Source organism: Perca fluviatilis, chromosome 12 (assembly GCF_010015445.1).
Source record: "Perca fluviatilis chromosome 12, GENO_Pfluv_1.0, whole genome shotgun sequence".
NCBI classification, from domain to species: Eukaryota; Metazoa; Chordata; class Actinopteri; order Perciformes; family Percidae; genus Perca; species Perca fluviatilis.
In genome coordinates, this window is record NC_053123.1 from 18,682,434 (window position 1) to 18,704,271 (window position 21,838).

Below are 21,838 nucleotides of genomic sequence, written 5' to 3' on the forward strand. Positions count from 1 at the left end.
TTAAAGTGTGCCATGAAGACCAACGAGGTTGTTGTATCCCAGTATCTCAGTTTTTAAATGGAAGGAAATGTGATAAGTGAGAAAAAGACTCTGAAGCTCCCACTGCTGTCTAAGGGAACTCACTGCACTATTAACTTTATATGTATATTCAGTAATTTAAGAAGCAGCCTTATTTTACAAGCCATGTTCAGACACTACAAAGGCTGGTTTGAAAATATACAATTTAATATGAGAATACTATATACAAGCACATTTATTTATATTTGAGGAAAAAAGAACAGATAGGTGACACAATTGAATATTTGACATGATTAGACTTTTTCAAAAGATCATATAGCTGCTAGGAAGTCACTGAAATCATTAAGTTAATAAACCAAAACATGAGGCATAGGATTATTTTATGAATCCATCAATAAATTAGAATAATGTCAGTGAGCAGCCTTAAAAAAATGTTCTTAAAACTGACATGACATTTTTTGTTCCATTTCCAAATGACCGCTGGCAGAGATTGCTGGCTCTCGTATTAATTCTCAGGTTTTGAAGGAAAAATATATCTATCATAAGTAGAAATAATGAAGTTGAAGAGCTGATGCCCCGAGGAGCAGTCACAAAGAATTATATCTTTCTATAACACAGGACACAGGCAAAAGATAAGTACCTGTCAGCTGGCATACTTTTGCTACATATGCCTATCAATAAAAGAGATTATTTTCCCCAGTTATTACAACAAAGATCTGCGGGGCTCGAAGATTGCACCTTTAATGAGAAGGAATGATTTCCTCCTGCACACTCACAACCACACTTGAAGTGAGTGAGCTGTAATGCCATCAATTTTCCCTCTCTCTCAATTTTTTTCAACAACTTATTAAAATGAAATATTGCCAACATTCATTCACAGGGATTATTTATTACATTTTAACAGGATTATGGTGTGCAAAGCTTGATTTGGGATTCACACCCTGTATTGTGATATCGTGGTTTAGCAGTCAAATTCTGCAGACTTGTTGTAATTAACGGTGGCAAAATAGATCATTGCCAAATGATATGTCGCTCCATAGCTAATCTTTGTGTACTGAAATGTTGGAATACTGAAGAATGCGTTCAGTGGATGGAAACTTGGATTTTGTCTCTATCAGAGGAGGATGGATTGTCATTCTGTGGGCAGTACTTTTCGGTTGAAGAGACTCCAGTCCAAATTGCAGAAGGTGATTTCCTCGTAGATGTTAAATGTTATTGCTGACATTGATCTCATGTGTGTCGCTGCTTTTCTTTACACACTTGCAGCCATGGTGTAATGCACTGGAACAACCCTACAGATGCCTCAGTAATGACGATATAAAGAATGCAAGTGTATGTACCTCGATGACAGCAAAGCAATAACTCGTACGGACACCTTATCATATTCAGCAGAAAATCCAACACTTGCAAAACATGTCTTTAATCTCAAAACATGGCTGCTTCATGAAACCTGCCATTAGTTATACTGATGAAGGAGCATGACTTCACACCTTAATTGGGAAGTAATGTGAAGGTCCTCAAAACAAATCTATTATGAATGGTCCAACCAGACATCACATGCAGGGGTCCTTCAGACACCCCATACTCTTTAGCCACATAATGCTATTCCTGGTCATATTGTGTTTTGGACATTTCCCATGTTCTTTGTTACCACAGAAAGGGTTACATTGAAGGTAATGGCTTTTGAACATTGTATTACTTTCGTTGTTCACCTGTGTATGGCAAGAAAATGGATCTATAAAAGGATGTGAACAGGGAAAGCAATCAAAAGTCTGGCCTTCACTCTCACTGTGCTGCTAACAAAATATTACAAGGCTAGGAGCTGCTGAAGTACTTGCATACAGAGAGACATCTCTGCCTCTTCTCTTTCTCGCCACTGAGAGGCCCTCAACATTTTTCTTTATTATTCCATATATAAGATATGTGGTTTTATTCAGCCTCTTCTTCTGCAAAGTAAAATGCTGCCCAAGTTACTATTAGCAATTAAAAGTACCATATAAATAAAAAGAGAAGAAGCATATTACGTTGAAATGTTGCTACATGCACAGATGCATGGAAAAGTCTGGAACTTTCAGCATTTTAATTCAAGCACACTGAAGTTGTTTGTATGAAAAATAAAATGGGTCAGGTGGAACAGCGCCCTTTGACAGTCCTTTTTAAAACGGAAAGAAACCTGGGAATAGCGGCATCTCAAAGCGAGGGCACCCACACAAACTCTTACAGGAGACACAAATGAATTTGAATGTCTAAAAGCAGACCTCTGCACTTTGATATTAGTGCAGACAGGTGTAAAAATATACACAGCTTACACAGAGCAATAATAAGAGATTTATGTATGTAGGGCGCAAAGAAAATGCCGAGCTATTGCCTGCTGCTGTCAGGTTCATTTTCCTGTTGCGTCATTCACCATGCCAGCGCACAGTGAAGCCAAATATGGCAGAATCCTCTATTTCTTATACTGCGTGCATCATGATCTCTTGTCAGGGAAACAGATGTCTGAGCACCATGGATTGTTGGATGTTTGTATGTGTATGTAAGAAATGAGTAAACAAGTTGAAATATTTCCCCCTTAATTTGATGCACAATGCATCCTGACAGCTAATTCAATTCATGCAGATATCTAAGATCTAGTGTCAAATGGCAGGTCCTTTCTGCTCAGATAAATAAGTTAGTTTAGTGGCAGGCGGCTAATAACTCCATATCGCCACTCAATGCGGCGAATCAGGCGTTTCTATTTGTCCTGTAATATTATCACCTCATGCTGACCCTATCTAACCTTTTACCTGTACAGTCAATACACTCAGAGGTGATAAAAGACCATGAGTGAATGGAGTGTGTGTAATGTTGCAGCCAGCAGCGATTACAGAGGTAACATGAATACTTGGAAGCGATACTGAGACAGGGCTTTTTGTGCCTCCTAAATTGCTGGACAGCTCCAGGGCTGACATTTAAAACACAACATCACCAAACAAAAACACATTAAAAGAGAAAAGCTGACCAGGGGGCTTTAAGCAAAAACCTGAAATTCAAGTTTTGGCGAAAGCAACTGACCCAAATTTCCTGCCCCTTATTCTCCTTAACATGCTTCTGCAAGCCTGGGCCCTGGGGTGACGTATCCCTTACACAGGGATTGCCAGTGCATTTACATAGCATGGTTAATGAGAGATCAACACCAGGAAAGCGCCTCGAATATAAAGCTTTCTTGTAAAAATAATGAGCGAGCGATTGATCCATACTCAAACAAGCCGGTTTGCTGAGTTAATACCAAAGGCAGATTATAGCCAGTGCCAAAAGTGCCCTGGCGTGCAACGCTTTTTGCTTAGAGGGTCCCCAAACTTGTCATCACATTAGCACATGGTCAAGGAGTACATCCTACCACTCTCATAATCTGCTTTCCTGCACAATTAGCCTTCTATAATAAGGCAGCTGCCTGACAGCCAGCAGGGAGAAAAGAAGAAAATCACTGAGTTTCACATAGGATGGATGGATCGTTTATTGCCACTGAAATATAGACTCTGATGTGATTCTCTCTCCAACTCATCACCTACTGGTCCTCACATTAGGTCTGAATGTTGTGACAACATGGAGGCTTGCTCTTCTTTATTGTGCCAAGCATCTATTGCACTTTGATGAAGCCAGACAAAGGAGGGTAAGGGTGGGGGGTGTAAGAGAGGAAAGAGAGAGAGCGAGAGAGAGAGAGAGAGAGAGAGAGAGAGAGAGAGAGAGAGAGAGAGAGCACCCATGGCCAGGGTGGATGTGTTTTTTAGCTCAGAAAATCTGAGAGAATCAGATGTTGGAGCGGGTAGAATGGCAGGGGATGGCAAGTTTTCTGAATAAAATAATAGATAATTTCATTCCGACAAAGGCGAGGAAACTATGGGCAAGAGAACAAAATAGCAGGAAGGGATGGAGAAGGGAAGGGGTTTGAAAAGAATAAGAAGAATTCAGTGCTGCTTCTTGCAAGGGAAAAGAAAAAAAAAAACATTGATGACACCCGGTTCCATTCTTCCGCTCTCCCCTTTCTCTGCTCCTCGCCTCGCAGCACGGCGGGCTAAGCTGGGAGCTGTAATGTCATTAAATTGCAAATGCTTTTTTTTCATTTCCGACACACACTGTTTACTTATCTGGCAAAAACATATGTTGGAAGGAATCCGTTAAATTCTGCCCATTGCCTTGGGTGAAAGTGCAATAGAAACGGGCCCACTGAGCTCCTTCTGTCGTCTCCTTTTAGCACTTTGCCTTATCTACAAGGCTGCTTAGCAGCAAACTGGCGAGTTCAATGAAAAATGAAGATACAGTGCAAGATTAGGGAAGAACAGTGAGGGGAGAAATGCTTGGAGAGAGGGTCATCCCATTGCAAATGATTTCACTCCTCTCCATCTGCATAAATGACTATTTTTAAGGCATCTCCAGCGTCTGTATATTTTTCTCACTCTGCCACACATTTAATTTCACGCCCCGTGTTCTGAATATGCTTAAATGCATATCTCTGATGCACCTTTAAGCCAGAGGAAAGAGGATGGGGGGGGGGAGTGGGGAGGGTACGAAAGCAAAATTAAAGATAAAATGGTGTGATTTGCACTACAAGTCTATTACTTTATGGCATTTACATATAGTTTACCTCTGCAATTCCAAGATTTTTTTTCTACCACCTTCCTATCAGTATTTGGGCTTGTATAAATATGTATAAATCTTTGTTGAGAAAAAATAGAATTCCTAGCACTGCACTGGAAAGTTTGAAGGGTGCACTTTCTTGCTTCAACTTCTTCTCTTGCTCCCATGAGACTGTCAGCATATCTGCTGGGGGTGTGCTCTCCCTGCTTGCCCCAACAAAGACACAAGCTTCAAGCACTTTGTGCCCCACGATCCCTAGATACTCCTCCCCTCAGTGGAACGAGTGGGGAGAGGGATCCCGGGTCAAGGCTTGGCCGTGGCTTCAGAGGAAGGGCCTGGCAAAGCCTGATGCAAGCGAGGAGCTGCATCTTTGTCAAACAAGTGGGTGAACAGCTCTGTGAGAGCAAAGCATGGACTCAGAGTGTGTCTTCAAGATTGTCAGAGACAGTATTTACAGAGGACCCCCAGACTCCCACACAGGGCTCTCACAGTGACATGATGAATACTGACTACATGTGTGGTGCTACTGCTATCGGGTGGATGTGTTGTTCTACAGAGGAAGTTTGAGCTGCGAGTGGAAAGCCCGCCCCTAACAGCAGAGATGAGGAAGGCTGTGAATTGGCCTGGGAATGAAAAGGGAGAGAGAGAGAGAGAGAGAGAGAGAGAGAGAGGCTATTCAGAGCACGATTCCTTTCCTTCATTGTCTGCCCGCTTAGATTTAAATACGCTCACTCAAAGCAGACGAGAAAAATGCTTCAGACCCTCGCATTGTTGGCTTTCTCTCTCTTCTTTTCTATTTGCAATTAAATGCATTTCAAATGGAACAACTGTACAGAAAGCATTTGTGATAAGAAGGAATTCCATTGCCTTTAACCTCCTTTGTAATGGCTTTGCAATTTTTGAGCACTCTTATTATGAGAATTGCACAATCAAAACATATCTTTGAATAGAAAATGCCATACAACTTAAGTATTGCTTCATTGAAAAATTAAATTGCATTTAAAAATCATTTTTAGTCCTCTGTGTTCCTCATTTCTTAAGCCAATCTTAGTGTTTCTGTTTTGTTGCTTTGTGTGTAACATTGTGCCTTGACAGGACCCTTGTGTCCTGAGCAGTATCATACACACTGGTCCTAAGCATGGGATGAGATCAGTCAATTAGAATTAATGTCATCTGGTCATTTACAGCTAAACACCCTCCATATGCATTGTGTTTGCTTTGTGTGCAAAGCATCAACTGCAAAACCAATCTCATCCTCCAGACATGAATTTTTGAAGGATTTGAACGCTGTAAATAACTCCAAACCCTCTCTTACGAGGTTTACCCCTGGAGCACTTTGTAACTTATCAGGGCTGCCTTGTGCCTCCTCTAATGCTTGCATTATGCTCAAATGTAAATCGGTAAGCTGCCAGAGAAGTGGGCGGGAATCACTGAAGAAAGAATCACTGAAGGGTCTAGCCAATATTCTGATTGGGGCATAGCAAAATAAACAGTATAATTTAGTTTTTTAGAGGCCAGATGTTTAGTTTTTGTTGTTGTTTATGAACAGAAATACATCACACTACTCTGTTATATTCAAAAACAATAGTTCTTTAGTGATACACACTGAGATTTTAGCTTAAGTAATAAAAAGTGAGACTCCCGGCTTTGAAATATATTTGAAAAAGTTTTCGAGGGTTGTGGGTTTTCATTTTCAAAATGGCAAGTAATAAAGGAAACATAATATATTCTGAGTGAATGATGCCCAGAGGTCTGTTTTGTATTTCTAATTTCCATCTCTAATGGTACAAGAGACTGATTAGTAATTAGGAGAGACTCATTTAAATGCATGTAATGAGCATTATAGGTTTCCCATATACTGTGCACTTCATACTGATAAAATGGATACCATCTTCGTCAATTTGAACGCATGTTGACCTTTAATGGCAATTAATCTACAACACCGTTCTTCATGCTATTCGTCCTTGAATTGGCTTTATAGTGTAATGAGTATATCATTGGAATCTCCCAAATAATTGACCTCAAGCATGTTTCGCAGCGTAACTATTAATCTTATTTTCCAGTGGATAATTTGATCAGTTTGCAAGAGTGGGTTATACAAGCACAAACTAGTGCAGACGGATACGTGGCCCCTAGATATTAATTCGGAGATGGATAGGAGTCCTAAAGAGGATTAAAACTCTATGCAGGCTACTCATATTATACGACTGCATACCACCCAGACCCACTGTATATACTGTCAGTCACTGCTTGGCATGGTTGAGATTTGAAATGGTGACAGTTAAAGTACAAAGATGTCCAATCCCAGACTATTTCATGGCATATTTCTTGGAGCATCCTGAAGGAAATGCAAACTGTTAGGGCCAGTCATTCCAGTCAACCAGGGCCACCAGACACAGCAACACTGCCCCCCTGCTATTGTCTACAGACACTGCATCGCTCTGTCTGCACAGTATCACTCCTTCTTTCACACTACAATATGCTGACATAGTGAATGTAAAGGAGGCATAATACCACAAGGTACTTTTAATATTTGCATAGCACTTTTTTAAGAGACCGTTTTGACAGTTGACACAGAAAGGACAAAAGCCACAACTAGAAAATGTCCACATAATATCAGAAAAAAAATATAGAAACCACAACTGAAAACACCACAAAAGAAATAGGAAACTTTTGCAGGAGATTAACACAGTGTTGTTTTGCAATGTAAAAAGAGGAAGTGTGCTATAAATGTAAATAAGAAAGATTAATCAGACAGTGGTTTTACTGTTTTCTGATAGGATAGAATCATTTTCAGTTGTGGAGAGGAAGTGGAGTTTGTAAAAATGTTGCATGCCAGGATGATTTAAATGCAAAGAGCTTTATCTCAATGTTGGAATAATTACAAACAGTGATTGGTATTTTGTTAAATATTTAGATAACTACAATAAAAGTATTGTGAGGCATTATGTAATTTACAGGTGATCATGAGACCTGTGCTTTGTTTTTAAACGTATTATGAACTACAGGCAGATATTGTTTTATCTTGTTTGTTTAAAGTCATTAATTTATTTCATTTAGTAATTTGGTTTGGTATATGTGAGGTTCCATGCTAAAAATGACTAAACCGCAACAGCATTTACATGACCTGTTGTCCATTCTTCTTCATTTTTTTAAAGTTTAGTTTTCGTGCATTTTCTCAAGAGTAAAAGTGCATTACGTTTGGTATGTGATCATTTTAGAAAAAAACTAATATGAATATGGAAAAGAAACCCCAAAGCAGCAGGTGTTGTCGAGTGGCTCCTCACATTACACATCATTAATGAAATAATACCAAATAAAAACAAGCAAAAACATGTGAATCGCTTGGTTTTAACCAGTTTCTAGGACACTGAGCTCTGTTCTCTGTAAATGTATCTGAAGTGGCCTCAATTAAAATTTTAAAAGCCCTTCTTTTATTTAGCTAGAACATGTTCCTATAAAACATATGCAGAGTGGGTTAGGTGTTAAGAGCAATATTCACAAAGCTGTCAAGAAAATGGATGCATTTCTTCATCCACATGGTAACAAGTAGATCATTTCACAAATGAATAATCACATCCGTCTGTGATTCTCTTTGAAAGACTATTAACAGAATGGTTTCATTTGTTCTGCTTCAAAGATGCATTATGGACCATTATGCTCATCCTTATGTTGGAAACTCCATATGAAAAGACAGTGAATAGATGCAATGAGTTTTATAACTACTAAGTGATATGCAAATCAAAATCTGTTCTTGCCACTATTCCTTTATTTTTAGTTAAAAATGTATCTTTCCATCATGTCACCTCAAAACATCCTTAGATAATCATAGAAATATGTTGACCATTATTCTTATGTTATCCTAAATTGATCAGCAGAAGAAAAATATATATTTTTTTATATTAGATTATAAAAAATATTTGTCACTCACACAACCGTGCCATTATATGTGATGGCGTGTTTCGTCATGGCTCTCTGGCACCATCATGTGTTTCAGTAGGAATAATGGAATATGTTTATTTACACATTTTTTAAGAAGTCAGTTTTTGGTAGAAGAAATTTCCAATAGCCAGTTAAAATAGTGGGAACTCAATGTCTGAAAGAATAATTATTTTGTTTGGATTATTTAACATTACAGGAAGATGTATGCATCTGCTTGTTGAGCATCACACACTGCAATTGATTAGGGCCAATCCAATGACTGGTTCAATTCAGTGTTATTGGAATTCTGACTATTTTGAATAAACAACTAAATTGCCAAAAATTGGTACATAATATTAAATGGTTTAAACAATTGAATAATAAAGAAACAAAAAGAGAACCAATTAAAAAAACATTTCCAGATAACAACAATTTAAATGTTACTAACTAGTGTTCACTGTTTGTTATAAAACATGAAATATATATATAGTATAGTATAAAATATGTTTATTTACAATTCTGTTTCTGTTCAAATTTTTTGTATTTTTAAACATGGACAAGAATGACAAATACTATTCAACTGCCAATACCAAATCTGTGTTAACCATAACTTGCTGAAAATATAAGGAACACATCTTAAATCCTACGACCTTTGGCCTTCAAAAAGTCAAACTGTAGTAGTTATGTATACGTTTATATGCACCAGTGTGAGTTTGTATTATGTAAAGGTTCTCATTCATGCACATTAACAAGTATTTTTTCATTTCCCTAAATTAGTTTGCTAAACATTTAAGCAGGTATGTTTTATTTTAATCTTGTCTTTATTTTGATTTATAGATTATGCTTTTTCATGCAAAATATCCCATTTTCCTTTACATCGAGCCATGACTGTAATGAACAACAATCAAGTCATTGTTAAATTCACAAGAGTAACATACACCCTGGGTCTGAGCATTCATTTTGCTCTCACTTACACACTTAGACTTCTCTTTTTTTACTGACATAAATGTGAAATAATTTCTATAGAAAAATTCCATCTGACTTCTTCCAGAAATGATGCTCACTAATCCTGTTGAGTGCAATGAACCTCACACGGCATGTTGTGTAAAACACTCATATGACTTTTCTAATGAAGCCATGTTTATGTATGTATGTTATGTACAGACTTTCATGTCAAATTTGACCCATTTTCAAAAAGTTTCTATATCAGAAATTTGGGTTTCTTCAACCATTGTCAAAAACATAACGTGGATGGTTCCGTACAACACTCTTCACATGTAAAATAAAAGATCAGTTCATTACTTTTATTGAATCTGGGTGTTTTATTAAATCTTATAGCATCTGAAGAAGAAAATTGATAAAAGAACGTTGGAAAAGTGACAATGAAGTCTGAAAAAAAAAAATGTCAAAAAGCGCAGAAAGAATTGACAAAGACATCATAAAAAATGATAAAGAACATCGGGAAAAGTAACAAAAACTCAAAAAAAAGTGAAAAGTGTCCCAGTGACCCAGAAAAAAAAAAAGTTGCATGGTCGACGGGAAGACAACACAAGGGTTAAAGGTATCTTGGACTTGGACTGATTTGAAATATGTCACTTCTTCAGTAACGTATCGACTTTCTTTGTGATTTTATTTATATTGGTAAATTTAGATTCAGACCCCAGGATTTCTATTATAACAAAGCTCAACTCTTTTTTCCCAATGCATTTAGAGAGATATGGATGTAAGCAGGCAAGCTGACTCCATGGAAATGCTTGGAAAACAATGCTTTTATATGATTGAAGTATTACTGACAGCTCTATCGCTAATAAAAGGACTCCAGAAAAGGTATGACAGGGAAGGGATGGTAATAGAATACATTTCCAAATGTTATTAATCTCTTAATCTTGCCTCAGTTATGATACGCTCATAGCTCATCAATGTATAGCTTTCATAACAATAGTAATAAGTAATCGACTTTGGAAAGCACTCCATGACTTTCTCTTTGGTGTGGTGGAATACAGACTCCCCTTAACTGCACTTTAGCTCTCAGCAGTCCCATGTCAGACCACTGGAATGCATCAGTCAAAGAGATAAAGCGTCAGGAGTTTCTCCCATTGGAAGGCTTCTTTAATAGGTGTAGAACAATAAACAAAGGCTTAAAAACAAACTCTAGCAGGGTCGTATGAGGGCAGTTAAAAAACACTCAATAACGACTCCAAACAAAGATCAAGTTTTTTGTCCAACCTCATGGATTGTCAAGTTGTGTGGGAGGTGATGGATATGATCTTAATGGCTTAAGGTTTAAAAAAAAAATAAAAAAGCTTTTTATTTTTTTATTTATAAATTAGCTGAATTAGTTTATTCATTTTTTGCTTTTAAAATAATTTCTCTTCCGGACTTTGTCCCATTCAAGTCAAACGGCATGAATTGGGGGGCGGCGATCGCCTATGGCAAGCCTTTTTTTAACATACTGTAATAGCTAGAATGGATATTTATTTTTATTTATTTTATCTATAAAGTTATTCTTATCCATAATGAACATTCCACAAACTAGATAGGCCTATCTGCAATATAGGCTATTATTCTTGGACTTTTAATTTTAATTTATAAGGAAGATCTCCAATTTCAGATATCTGCAATCACATTGTTGCTATTCATAATTTGTAGGCTTATATTTCAGATTTTAACCTAAACTACGATCATAACCAAGTTGGCCTAGTTTCTGTGCCTAAAGCTAACTAAACTGCGACCGCTTTACAACATTAACCATGTGTTTAAAACTGCAACCTACGTTCTCTGGTTTAGATATGAGGACGGAAAACGCTCCTGTGGTTCGTATTTCCTGCCAACGCTAGGATTGTTTATGGAATCCTCCTGTGGGTCGTATTAAAGAGAAATTACCATTTTCGTCATATGGTTTAGAGAAGTGGTCTTCAATGTTTTAGGCCAAGGACCCCTTAGCTGAAACAGAGACAGAGTAGGGATCCCCTACTACATGTGCTGAATAAAATAAAGTTGCATTAAACTGGGCCGGATGGATGAAAATGAATGGCTTAAAGGTCCCATGACATGGTGCTCTTTGGATGCTTTTATATAGACCTTAGTGGTCCCCTAATACTGTATCTGAAGTCTTGTTCCCGAAATTCAGCCTTGGTGCAGAATTACAGCCACTAGAGACAGTCCCACAATGAGCATTCCTTAGGATGTGCCATTTTTGTGTCTGTAGCTATTGAGGAGGAGAGATGGGGGGGCAAGGTGGATGGTGGGGGTGTGGCTTTGACCAACTGCCACTTCGCTCGTTTGAAAGCCATGATGTCTCACTTTCATGGGTGGGCCAAATTCTCTGGGCGGGCAAAGCAGAGAAAGGGGAGGTAATCTTGCTCCTTATGACCTCATAAGGAGCAAGATTCCAGATTGGCCCATCTGAGCTTTCATTTTCTCAAAGGCAGAGCAGGATACCCAGGGCTCGGTTTACACCTATCACCATTTCTAGCCACTCGGGGACCATAGGCTGGCTGGGGGAAAAAAACCTCATAAAGTGAAATTTTCATGCCATGGGACCTTGAACTGAATGGCGACTATAGTGACTACCTTACCTATATTACGCTTACCTTCAATGTGTATTAAATGTTTTTTTTTTACAAAAAGGCCAATGTATCTGTACTATTACAATGTTAGATTCCTTTTAATGTATCTTTTCAGACATTTACATTTTTGAAAGAAGTAACTTTCAAAACATTATTTTTTAAACATAGTTTGGCAGCCCGCTTCCGCTAACTCTGAGGACCCGCTAGGGGTCACGGACCAGCTGTTGAATATCTCTGGTTTAGAGGACTTGTTGGATGAGATACATGGTCCCATGAAATTCCTTCATGTATTCTCAGCATCATCCACTCAATTCTTTGAACAACTCTTTGATTTAACAGAAGGATAATGATCTGCCTTCAGGGCGTTAGAAACATCAACAATTTAGTCTTTTAGTACAAAGTAGCGTTCTAACATTATATAACCCTTTAGGCAGTTCCCTATAGCCTATTCATCCAGCTCTTACTCCAGTGTAGAGCAAGCTCTGTCACCTGATGATCACAAGACCGACAGGCTTAATCCTCCTCAGCTCTACAAAAGCAAGAACAGAAATTAGAGGCTTTCTTAATGTGCATGTAACCAACTGGAACACAACATGATTTGGCTTTAAGTGTTGTTTCCACCTATGTTAAAACTATCACTGTATCTAATTTGAATATACACAACTGGGGGCCATAGCAGACTGAGATTGCACACTCTTCTGGGGGAACTAATTGGCCGTATTACTGCTACAAGTTGAAGTACTAACTGATTTGTCACCACTGAGTGGAGGAAACAAACAGGTGAGATATGATGAACGCTCTGGGTCTTGGTTTTCTTTGTTTGCTCCTCTGGCCTGAGCCTGCGGAGGCTCAGTTTCCTCGAGTGTGCTGCACAGTTGAGGGAATCGTGTCCAAGAAGTGCTGCCCCGCTCTGGGCTCAGATGCAGCCAATGTGTGCGGCTCTCTGTCGGGGAGAGGAAGCTGCTCGGCTGTTCGAGTCGACAACAAACCATGGGGAGGACCGTACAGACTGAGAAATGTTGATGACAGAGAGAGGTGGCCGACCAAATTCTTCAATCAGACTTGCAGATGTACTGGTGAGTCATGTAGGCCGCACTTTTATTAAAGTGACTAACTGTTCAATGTTTCTGAAGCTCTGTCATTTTTCATACAACGGTCTTAAATTGCCTATAACAGCAAACGAGACTAACAGTGAAAATAACGCCATTTTTATATAGTTTTCAGTAAGGCCTCAGTCAGTCAGTAGGGTTATTTGCGGCAGGTAGACGGCGCTACAGTTACACATTCTGACGGGTCACCAAAGCGACCGCTTGAATCAACACAAACTGAAAGTTACATATAGGCACTTTAAATAAAGTCAACTAGATAATGACTAATGCTGAACCTGGAACATCATCAACAACATTAATATGTTTAACACGTTTAGTTTGCTCTCTGTGTTGCAGGTAACTTTGCCGGGTATGACTGTGGTCAGTGTAAATTTGGCTGGACCGGACCAAACTGTGACCAGAGGAAAGCCCCTGTGGTACGGAAGAACATCCACTCCCTGACCCCAGAAGAGCTCCAGGAGTTTCTCGATGTTCTGGACCTTTCTAAGACCACCACCCACCCAGACTATGTCATTGCCACCCAGCACTGGCTGGGACTCCTGGGACCAAATGGAACTGAGCCCCAGTTTGCCAGCATCTCCATCTACGACTTCTTTGTCTGGCAACATTATTACTCTGTCCGAGACACTCTTCTGGGTAATTGAGCACAATTCGTGAACTTGTTAGTTAATGTGGTTTGTTTTCATGTAGTCTGTTTATTGGGAATATGATAACATAAAAACACAATTATTAGGAATATAATAGCATAGGGATATATTATAGAAACATTCCCATTTATTTAAATGAGCTCTGGTGATGTATGACAGATTAGGCTGCACAATATGTCGTTTTTTTATCGTCATCATTATATAAACTGGCACAATGAACACATCGCGAAAGGCTGCGACATATTGCGAAAGACAATCAGAGATTTTTTTTGTGCTAGTTGAAAGAAAATATCAGTAGAAAACGGCACTTTAAAATGTATCTGTCATTCTTTTCTTGTGGTGCCTTTTATATTTCATTTTAAGTTTAATTTGTACATAAAAAGAATGTTGGAAATGATTTCCTGTCATTTGTTTTAAATTCTGTTTTAAATTTTAGCAGAATACTGAAAGCAACAGAAAGGCAGAACTGAGTACACTTTAGTATCTGTGTATTTATCGCAGGTAATATGTTATCGCAATATTCAACATTATCGCATTCGTATATTTTCCTTATATTGTGCAGCCCTATGACATGTATTGATCATATACATCTTCTTCCACCGGGTAATTTTTTAGCTCTATTTAAGATTGTTCCAGACATTTCCAAATAATATGAATTAATATATTATGTAGACCTAATCCATATAGGTTGTAAAAAAACATACAATTGAGATTTATTCAAATTTATAATTCTAGTTTAACCGAAAAATTCAAACTTCTTAGTTGATCCTAATTAAAAATACAGGTCTATGTTACTACGTTTCTAAACATTATTGAAGTAATCGAACTTTGAACAGCATCATAAAACAAACATATATAATTAGATATGAGGAATAAAAAACAAATTAAGAGGGACAGTTTTGATTTTGTTAAGATTGGGTATTAGGTATTGTTTAGATTTTGACTTAATGATATAATTTTTTGTGATATGAATCAAAAGTAATATGTTTGCTCATACATGGATTAAATAATATTCCTCTACATATAATAGTGAGTGATGTGCACATTATTGCCTTGTGATCACACAGAGCTCATCAAACACTTTCACTACGGTTTCCCTGCAGGTCCCGGTCGGCCGTTCAAAGCCATTGATTTCTCACACAAAGGACCAGCATTCATCACCTGGCACAGGTATCACCTCCTCAGCTTGGAAAGAGAGTTACAGGTATGTGTAATCTTTTGAAAACATATCATTAAACTAATCTTTTTTTGTGGCATGACTGGATTGGATCAGTAACAATAAAACGGTTGATTTCTGATTTAACCAAACAGTTGGGAATATATAAATAGGCTTGTGTCACTGTTAACATTCAAATTTCAAGCAGGAGAGACAAGTGAATGGATTAAACATGAACATACGTTATTACAGATATGTGCTATTTAAGTCTTGGTAGAAAGTCTTTGGTGCTTAGACTCTACAGGGAGACTTGTAACTGAGGGGAGTCTGCCCTGAGCAGCAGCCAGATAAATCACCCTACGGAGTCCAGACACTGGTGGTGCTGGCTGATGGTTCTGATGAGGCTGATGGAGCTGATGGAGCTGAAGAATCTGCGACAACTGGCATTGATGGGGCGCATTGCCATTTGCGACAATTTGCAGTGAAATGGTTGCTGACGACAACAGAGAGGAGAACAGATTTAAACAGCTGTGACACACTGCATGCATAACTACAGCATAAATGCACAGAGAATCACATTGGAACTGAGGCAGAAGCAGGATGATAGGCTTACAATAAAGGTGTGTCACTGAGCTATTGAATAGATGAGATCAGCTGATGTGACCAGCTGATGAGAGCAGCAGTACAGCAAGGAGTGAATGAACGTGTGCGATTAAATTGAGATGCATGAGAAATAAAGAAGGCCTAAGCATGCAAAAGTATAGTCTTCCTGTCTGAACTCATGCTATAGCTTAATTTTCTCCTTGGAGTGACCAGCTTTTCAATGTGTTATTACCATATATATAACAATTGCTTTTGTAAGTCATTTTAAATCATAAAGTGGACTAAATATTGGTACGTCAGTGGTGGTTCTTTTTCAGACCACAGCTACATAAACACCCACAAGTTGTTATTTTCCAGTTTATTAATCAATGCCATTTTTGTGAATACATTCTTAAAAGCACGAATACATACCAGAGACTCTTGTATTGAATTGTTTGATGTAATCAGTCTGCCCTAAGAAGCAGATAACCTTTCTACAGTATAATTGTTTTGAAATGCCATGTGCAGGTGAATTCTTGTGGAAGATCTTTAAAACACAGAGAATTGGTCAAAACTTTGAAAAATGGAAGCAAGAGATGTTAAAGCTCAGGGAAGAGAAGTAGAGGAAATCGTAGCTCTGAGACTGGATCCAAACTGAGGAAGTCACAGTTAGAGTGTAGCAATCATGGCAATCATATATTGGCTGTCAAAATTGTTGATATTGAATTTAATACTAATGTAAAAACAAATGTGCCTATTCCTTGCAGAGATTGACCAGCAATGAGAACTTTGCGATCCCTTACTGGAACTTTGCCACGGGGCAAAATGAGTGTGATGTGTGTACCGACTCTCTGCTGGGAGGCCGAAACCCAGACAACCCATCCCTCGTCAGTAACCAGTCCAGATTCTCCAGATGGGGGGTGGTATGTGACAGGTCAGCACAAAATACTGATGGAAATGGCAACAGATTTAATAATTGTTGGTTGGATTATGATGAAATTAACATTGTGGGGCAAATGAATGCACGTTTTTAAATATTTCAGATATTTTATGAATTTGCAGTTTGGATGAGTACAATCGCCTGGTGACTCTTTGTAATGGCACCCGTGAGGGTTCCATTCAGAGAGGGATAATGGAGAGAGGCAACATGTCTCTGCCCACCATGACCGACGTCAGAAGCTGTCTGGGAATTAAAGACTTTGATAGCCCTCCGTACTTCACCAACTCCTCCTTTAGTTTTAGGTACAACGCTACTATTTTGCATAAATAATCCTTTGAAATGTATACCTGCTATTTCTTTTGCAAAACTACAAATTAACAGACTTGTGCTTTGTGACCAACAGAAATGCTCTTGAAGGGTACGAAAAACCAGATGGAGAACTGGATGAAGCGGTCAACAACCTTCACAACCTCGTCCACTCCATGGTCAATGGAACCAGCGCTTTGTCTCACTCTGCAGCCAACGACCCCATCTTTCTGGTCAGAATCTGAAATGACTGTGTGAAGTAATGCTTTACTGTAAAATGATGGGGTAAAGTTGCTGTCATTAAAATCACTGTGTTTTTTCCGGTTGTTTACCTTGCAGGTGCTCCACGCGTTCACTGATGCCATTTTTGACGAGTGGATGAAAAGGTTCGTTCCATCCAATGCCACCTTCCCAGATGAGATGGCCCCCATTGGTCACAACAGGGACTACAACATGGTTCCCTTCTTCCCTCCGATCACCAACGAGGAGATCTATGTTACATCTGAGCAGCTGGGATATTCCTATGCCATTTCCATAGATGGTGAGCAAATATTTAAAGGAATAGTTTGACATTTTAGGAAATATGCTTATTTGCTTCTTGCCGAGAGTTATAACTCGAGATGAGAAGTTCGAATAGCTTTCATATCTGTAGGGTAAATGTCAGGCTAGGTTCGCTTAGCTTAGCAAAAAGACTAGAAACAGGGGGAAACAGCTAGCCTGGCTCTCTCCGAAGGTAATAAATCCCGCTTACTTGCACTTCTAAAGTTAACTTTTTTTTATCTCCTTTGTCTAATCCGTACAACAAAATATCAAACCAGTCATTGATGTCAATTCACAGCAGTGTTTGGCAAGTTACTCGGCAAATGTATTATGTTACTCTTTACTAATTACTCTAATTTACTAATTAGTTACGTTACTCGTTACATTACAATATTACTTTCAACTGTATGTTACGATTATCACACATTTACATAGGCCTACTAAGTTTTTTGTTGAATTTCACATAGGCTTACATTATTAGGAGGACCTGGCGACGCAGATTCCCATTACCATAGTAACTTGCTCTGCCTGCGTGCACAAGGCAAGAGAGGAAAGGGACTCTGCTCTGCTCACAGTGACATGTTGGATGTCATCGATGTTCCCACTCAGATCAAAGGCTTTATATAATGAAAATACCTCCAGCTTTTGAAATTATTCCTTTCTCCGTGATCCTGCGTTTAGGTTTTTGTCTACCGGCGTGACATGACCTGCCCTGGCCATGACCTGCCGTGTGCTAAATTACGGCAAGCGTACACATCACGTCATCATAAGAAAGCCTACCTGGGACAAAAACAAATCACATTTGAGTGACGCGTTACTTGGATTAGTAACTGTGATATAATTACCGTTTTGGAAATTGTAATCCCTTACACTACTCGTTACTATGGAAAGTAATAACATTACAGTAATATATTACTAAGTAATGCGTTACTGCCCAACACTGATTCACAACTATCTATCAAAATCCATATTTTAAACATCTTATTTTAACATAATGATTTACATGATATACATTTAGTTTTTTTCTCCACCTGTCTTTCATCTTAACAGATGCAGATGGAGGGCCGGCTGTGTTTGTGCTGGGTTCCACTCTGGGGGGAGTCTTCATCGGTCTCCTGGTGCTTCTTCTTATCTTTGTGCTCTACCTGCGTCAACGGAGAAATAGAGGCTTTGAACCTCTGATAAAAGCAGACTTCACAAATAGAAATTACACAGAGGAAGCCTAGATTTCACCTGTTGTTCTTAAACACACTTCAATACTTAAATACCTTAGAGAAATGGAGCAGCCAATCACCAATGTTCTGTATGCCCTACTGTGATGCAAGAGGAAAATATTAATCCTGTATACGAACTACACTTGAACCTTTTAGATTAAATCCAATTTCATATAAGAACAATTATGTGACTCATATAATATTGATTGGAAATAGTAATAGAAACTTCCCAATACCAATCAAAATGAATGTATAATTTCATTAATTTTGTGAGCTTACAAAAGCATGATCCCATTTCCATTTTTATGAACACTTCACAGTTTCTTTGTAACAGCCACTTCAAAGAAATCTATTGGAATGTTTTAAATAAATATTTATTCTCAAGAACAGTAACAAAACACAAATGCAATCATATTAATTGCACTGGAAAACAATAAGGCATATTTGCTTAACTAGTTATTCACGTCTCTTAGTTTGAAATTCCAAACACACTTCACCTCATTAGGATTTTACTTCATACAGAAATGCATTGATTGTAAAAAAAAAAAAAAAGACTCATAGCATTTCATGCTAATTCTATTTTATCAGGTAATTTGTCTGACAGACATCCATTTTTTAAAATATTTTATTGCAAAAATATTACCATTAAAAGTTCAATGATACAAAACATAAAAAGGGCATCCTGTAAAATTAATATTCATAATAAAGAATCCTTTTAAATGACGCATTTGACATATTTTCTCTGTATTTTTGTTCTTGCGATGTGGATGCAAACACTGACTTAAATGCAATAAAGAAAAGCTCAACAAATATTCACTGATATACTGCGAAGGAAGGGCATAACACTGGTTAATTCCTTGGATATGTAAGCTTAGCTGGCCTGGTGGTTATGGAGCTGATGGGCTCTCAGAGAACAGTGGACGTACATACAGGCTGGTTTTGTCCGCCCCCCTTAGCAGTGCCAGGCCTCTCACATTCTCTGTAAGTACGCTCTACTGAGGAGCTTCACTGAAGCATTCAGGCCTGTCCGTTCTCCACAGATTCTCATTTCACAGGTGACTGTGGTCGGCTTCCAGCCAGTCTGTGCTGCAGACATAACCATTCAAGCTTTACAGATACATTTAGGGCCCCTTTCTTTGCATTTCCAGTAAGCACTGTGTGCTGTTTGCTATGTATTCTCTTAATAATTTACTCACCTTTTAAACAAAGGTGGTAATATATTTGGAGTAATAGCAACACTTAACTTTTTACTACTGTCTGACAGTATTTTAGTTTTACTAGCTTTACAAACACAATGCATATGGCTATTTTACCCAAACTGTAAACGCTGTTACAGGATAAGCTTTTGCTATTCAATCACATATGCAGAAGTGGCAACTTTTTTTTGTTCCTGCATATGCAAATCCCGAAATCACGTGTAAAACGTATAGACTATTCCGAGGATGCAGAAGCAAATGTTATAGGCCCCAATTACTGTAAATGAATATAAAGATTACAGCAGCAGAATACTCCCGTCTGTGATGGTGATTCTGTATTGAACGGGTGTGCTTTTTATACAGCAATGTCCATTCACACATATGCATGATTTTTACTCACTGTGCCTTTATAAGGCTTTATAATGTTAGCAGAGTATGTTTAAGAACATTATTAATATATTTTAAAAATTGTGTATTTTTGAAAATCTCTTTATTAAGTGGCTTTGCATGCAGGTCACTTTTGCTATAAAGTGGTAAAGTGGAAGCTGAGTGACTTCTCACTTAAGGGAGACATGAAGCCCTACTGATAAAAACAATAAATGTATTATTGATCAATAATTATCTATAAGTGAGGATTTTAATTTAGCCCTCTGATTAAAGCGTAACTCTCGCCAAAATGCAACCTAGGATCCTTTTGTGAATGTACCCGAATCAGACTTTCATTTAAAAGCATATTTAGGACGGAAGCGTCACTTTTAAGATTTACCGTATTCTCGTTTTTCGGTCAAATGGCCTTTTGAATGGGAGTGATAGGGGCACTTTTATGCTAGCCTCAAAATAGCTATTTTTAAAACACTAAGAAGGCTTGACACGACATGAAACTTTGCTCGAAGTATCAGCAGGGGCTCTACACCTTAACGAAAGCGTTGAGAACATTGTTTGTGTACCCAGAGTTTACTTAAAAGAAAGGTTTTGAACAACACTAACTCACCGTAGCTCTTGTTGTTTTAGGCCGCTACCACCTCGGCAGTCAAAACGAGTCGATATCAAAACAAGTAGCCACATATTTAGTATATCCCTTGTGCACCGGTGTAGTTAAGGTGTAGAGCCCCTGGTGATACTTCGAAAAAAGTTTCATGTTGTGTCGAGCCTTCTTAGGGCCCTATCTTGCACTCAGCGCAATTGCCTTTTTACACCGACACATGTATCATTCCTATTTTGCACCCGACGCACAGCGGACTTTTCTCTCCACAGATGCATGTCGGTAAATTAGGGAATGTATTTGTGCTCCCAGGGGCGGTTCAGCGAAAAGAGGAGGCGTGTTCCGGCGCAAACGTTACCTGGTGCTATTTTGCTAAACAATTCCGCCACTGACCAGGAAAAACCTGGTCTAAAGTCAGTGGCGCTAGTCTTAAGTCAGTAGCGCGTTATTCATATGCTATTTTAGGGGCGCATGCTTGGCCATAATGTAGCGTGTGCACAATGCGCACACACTTCTCTCATGTAAACGGACGCAGCAGTTCCCATTTTTGCAAACCATACATAATTACAAAGAAAAATATTACTGAAAATGCGCTTCAGGTGTTTGGATAGATCAGGAGGCACTTTACAGTACAGTCCTCAAAAAGGCGGGGCATTCTTTGTGGCTTGTTGTGTTTTACACAACATTTCCATGAATCATGGATGTGTTGATGACATAAATGAGGAAATATTAGAGGAATTAAGGAGACGTGATGTTGAACTACGGTGGGATTGGACACTCCGGCGGAATCTGGTCCGGGAGTAATGCGCGATGCGCTCCTGATGGAGCGGGTGGACGGAGATGGAGTGGGGGGAAGAGGAAGGGGCACAACAGGAGCAAGTGGTGCGTTTGGAGGCCCATGCTCCATGGCTGCAGCAATCCTCTCCAGACTTGAGGAGATGCGCCCGAGTGGCCGCAGCAACATCGCCACCCGGCCAAGACAGGCATTTATTACTTTGCCGCATCCCGGACAGCTCCCGCTGGCGTGCGCCAGGCAAATCCGCC

At 38.7% G+C, this 21,838-nt stretch overlaps 1 protein-coding gene across 1 annotated transcript; it reads left to right on the forward strand.

Annotated features, from left to right (window-relative positions):
• The first annotated feature begins 12,672 nt into the window (after window positions 1-12,672).
• On the forward strand, window positions 12,673-20,119 carry dct (dopachrome tautomerase). The gene is made up of 8 exons (XM_039818923.1): window positions 12,673-13,198; window positions 13,568-13,867; window positions 14,982-15,082; window positions 16,384-16,550; window positions 16,679-16,858; window positions 16,960-17,095; window positions 17,202-17,403; window positions 18,453-20,119. The coding sequence occupies exons 1-8, from the start codon at window positions 12,910-12,912 to the stop codon at window positions 18,626-18,628; spliced, it is 1,551 nt and encodes a 516-aa protein (XP_039674857.1). The 5' UTR covers window positions 12,673-12,909; the 3' UTR covers window positions 18,629-20,119.
• Window positions 20,120-21,838: the final 1,719 nt, after the last annotated feature.

Excerpts from the sequence above, each read along its gene's own strand:
- dct (XM_039818923.1), top strand. The coding sequence starts at position 12,910 with ATGATGAACGCTCTGGGTCTTGGTTTTCTTTGTTTGCTCCTCTGGCCT. Across the intron at positions 16,859-16,959 it reads AACTCCTCCTTTAGTTTTAG|AAATGCTCTTGAAGGGTACG; the intron begins GTACAACGCTAC and ends TGTGACCAACAG. Across the intron at positions 17,404-18,452 it reads CTATGCCATTTCCATAGATG|ATGCAGATGGAGGGCCGGCT; the intron begins GTGAGCAAATAT and ends TCATCTTAACAG.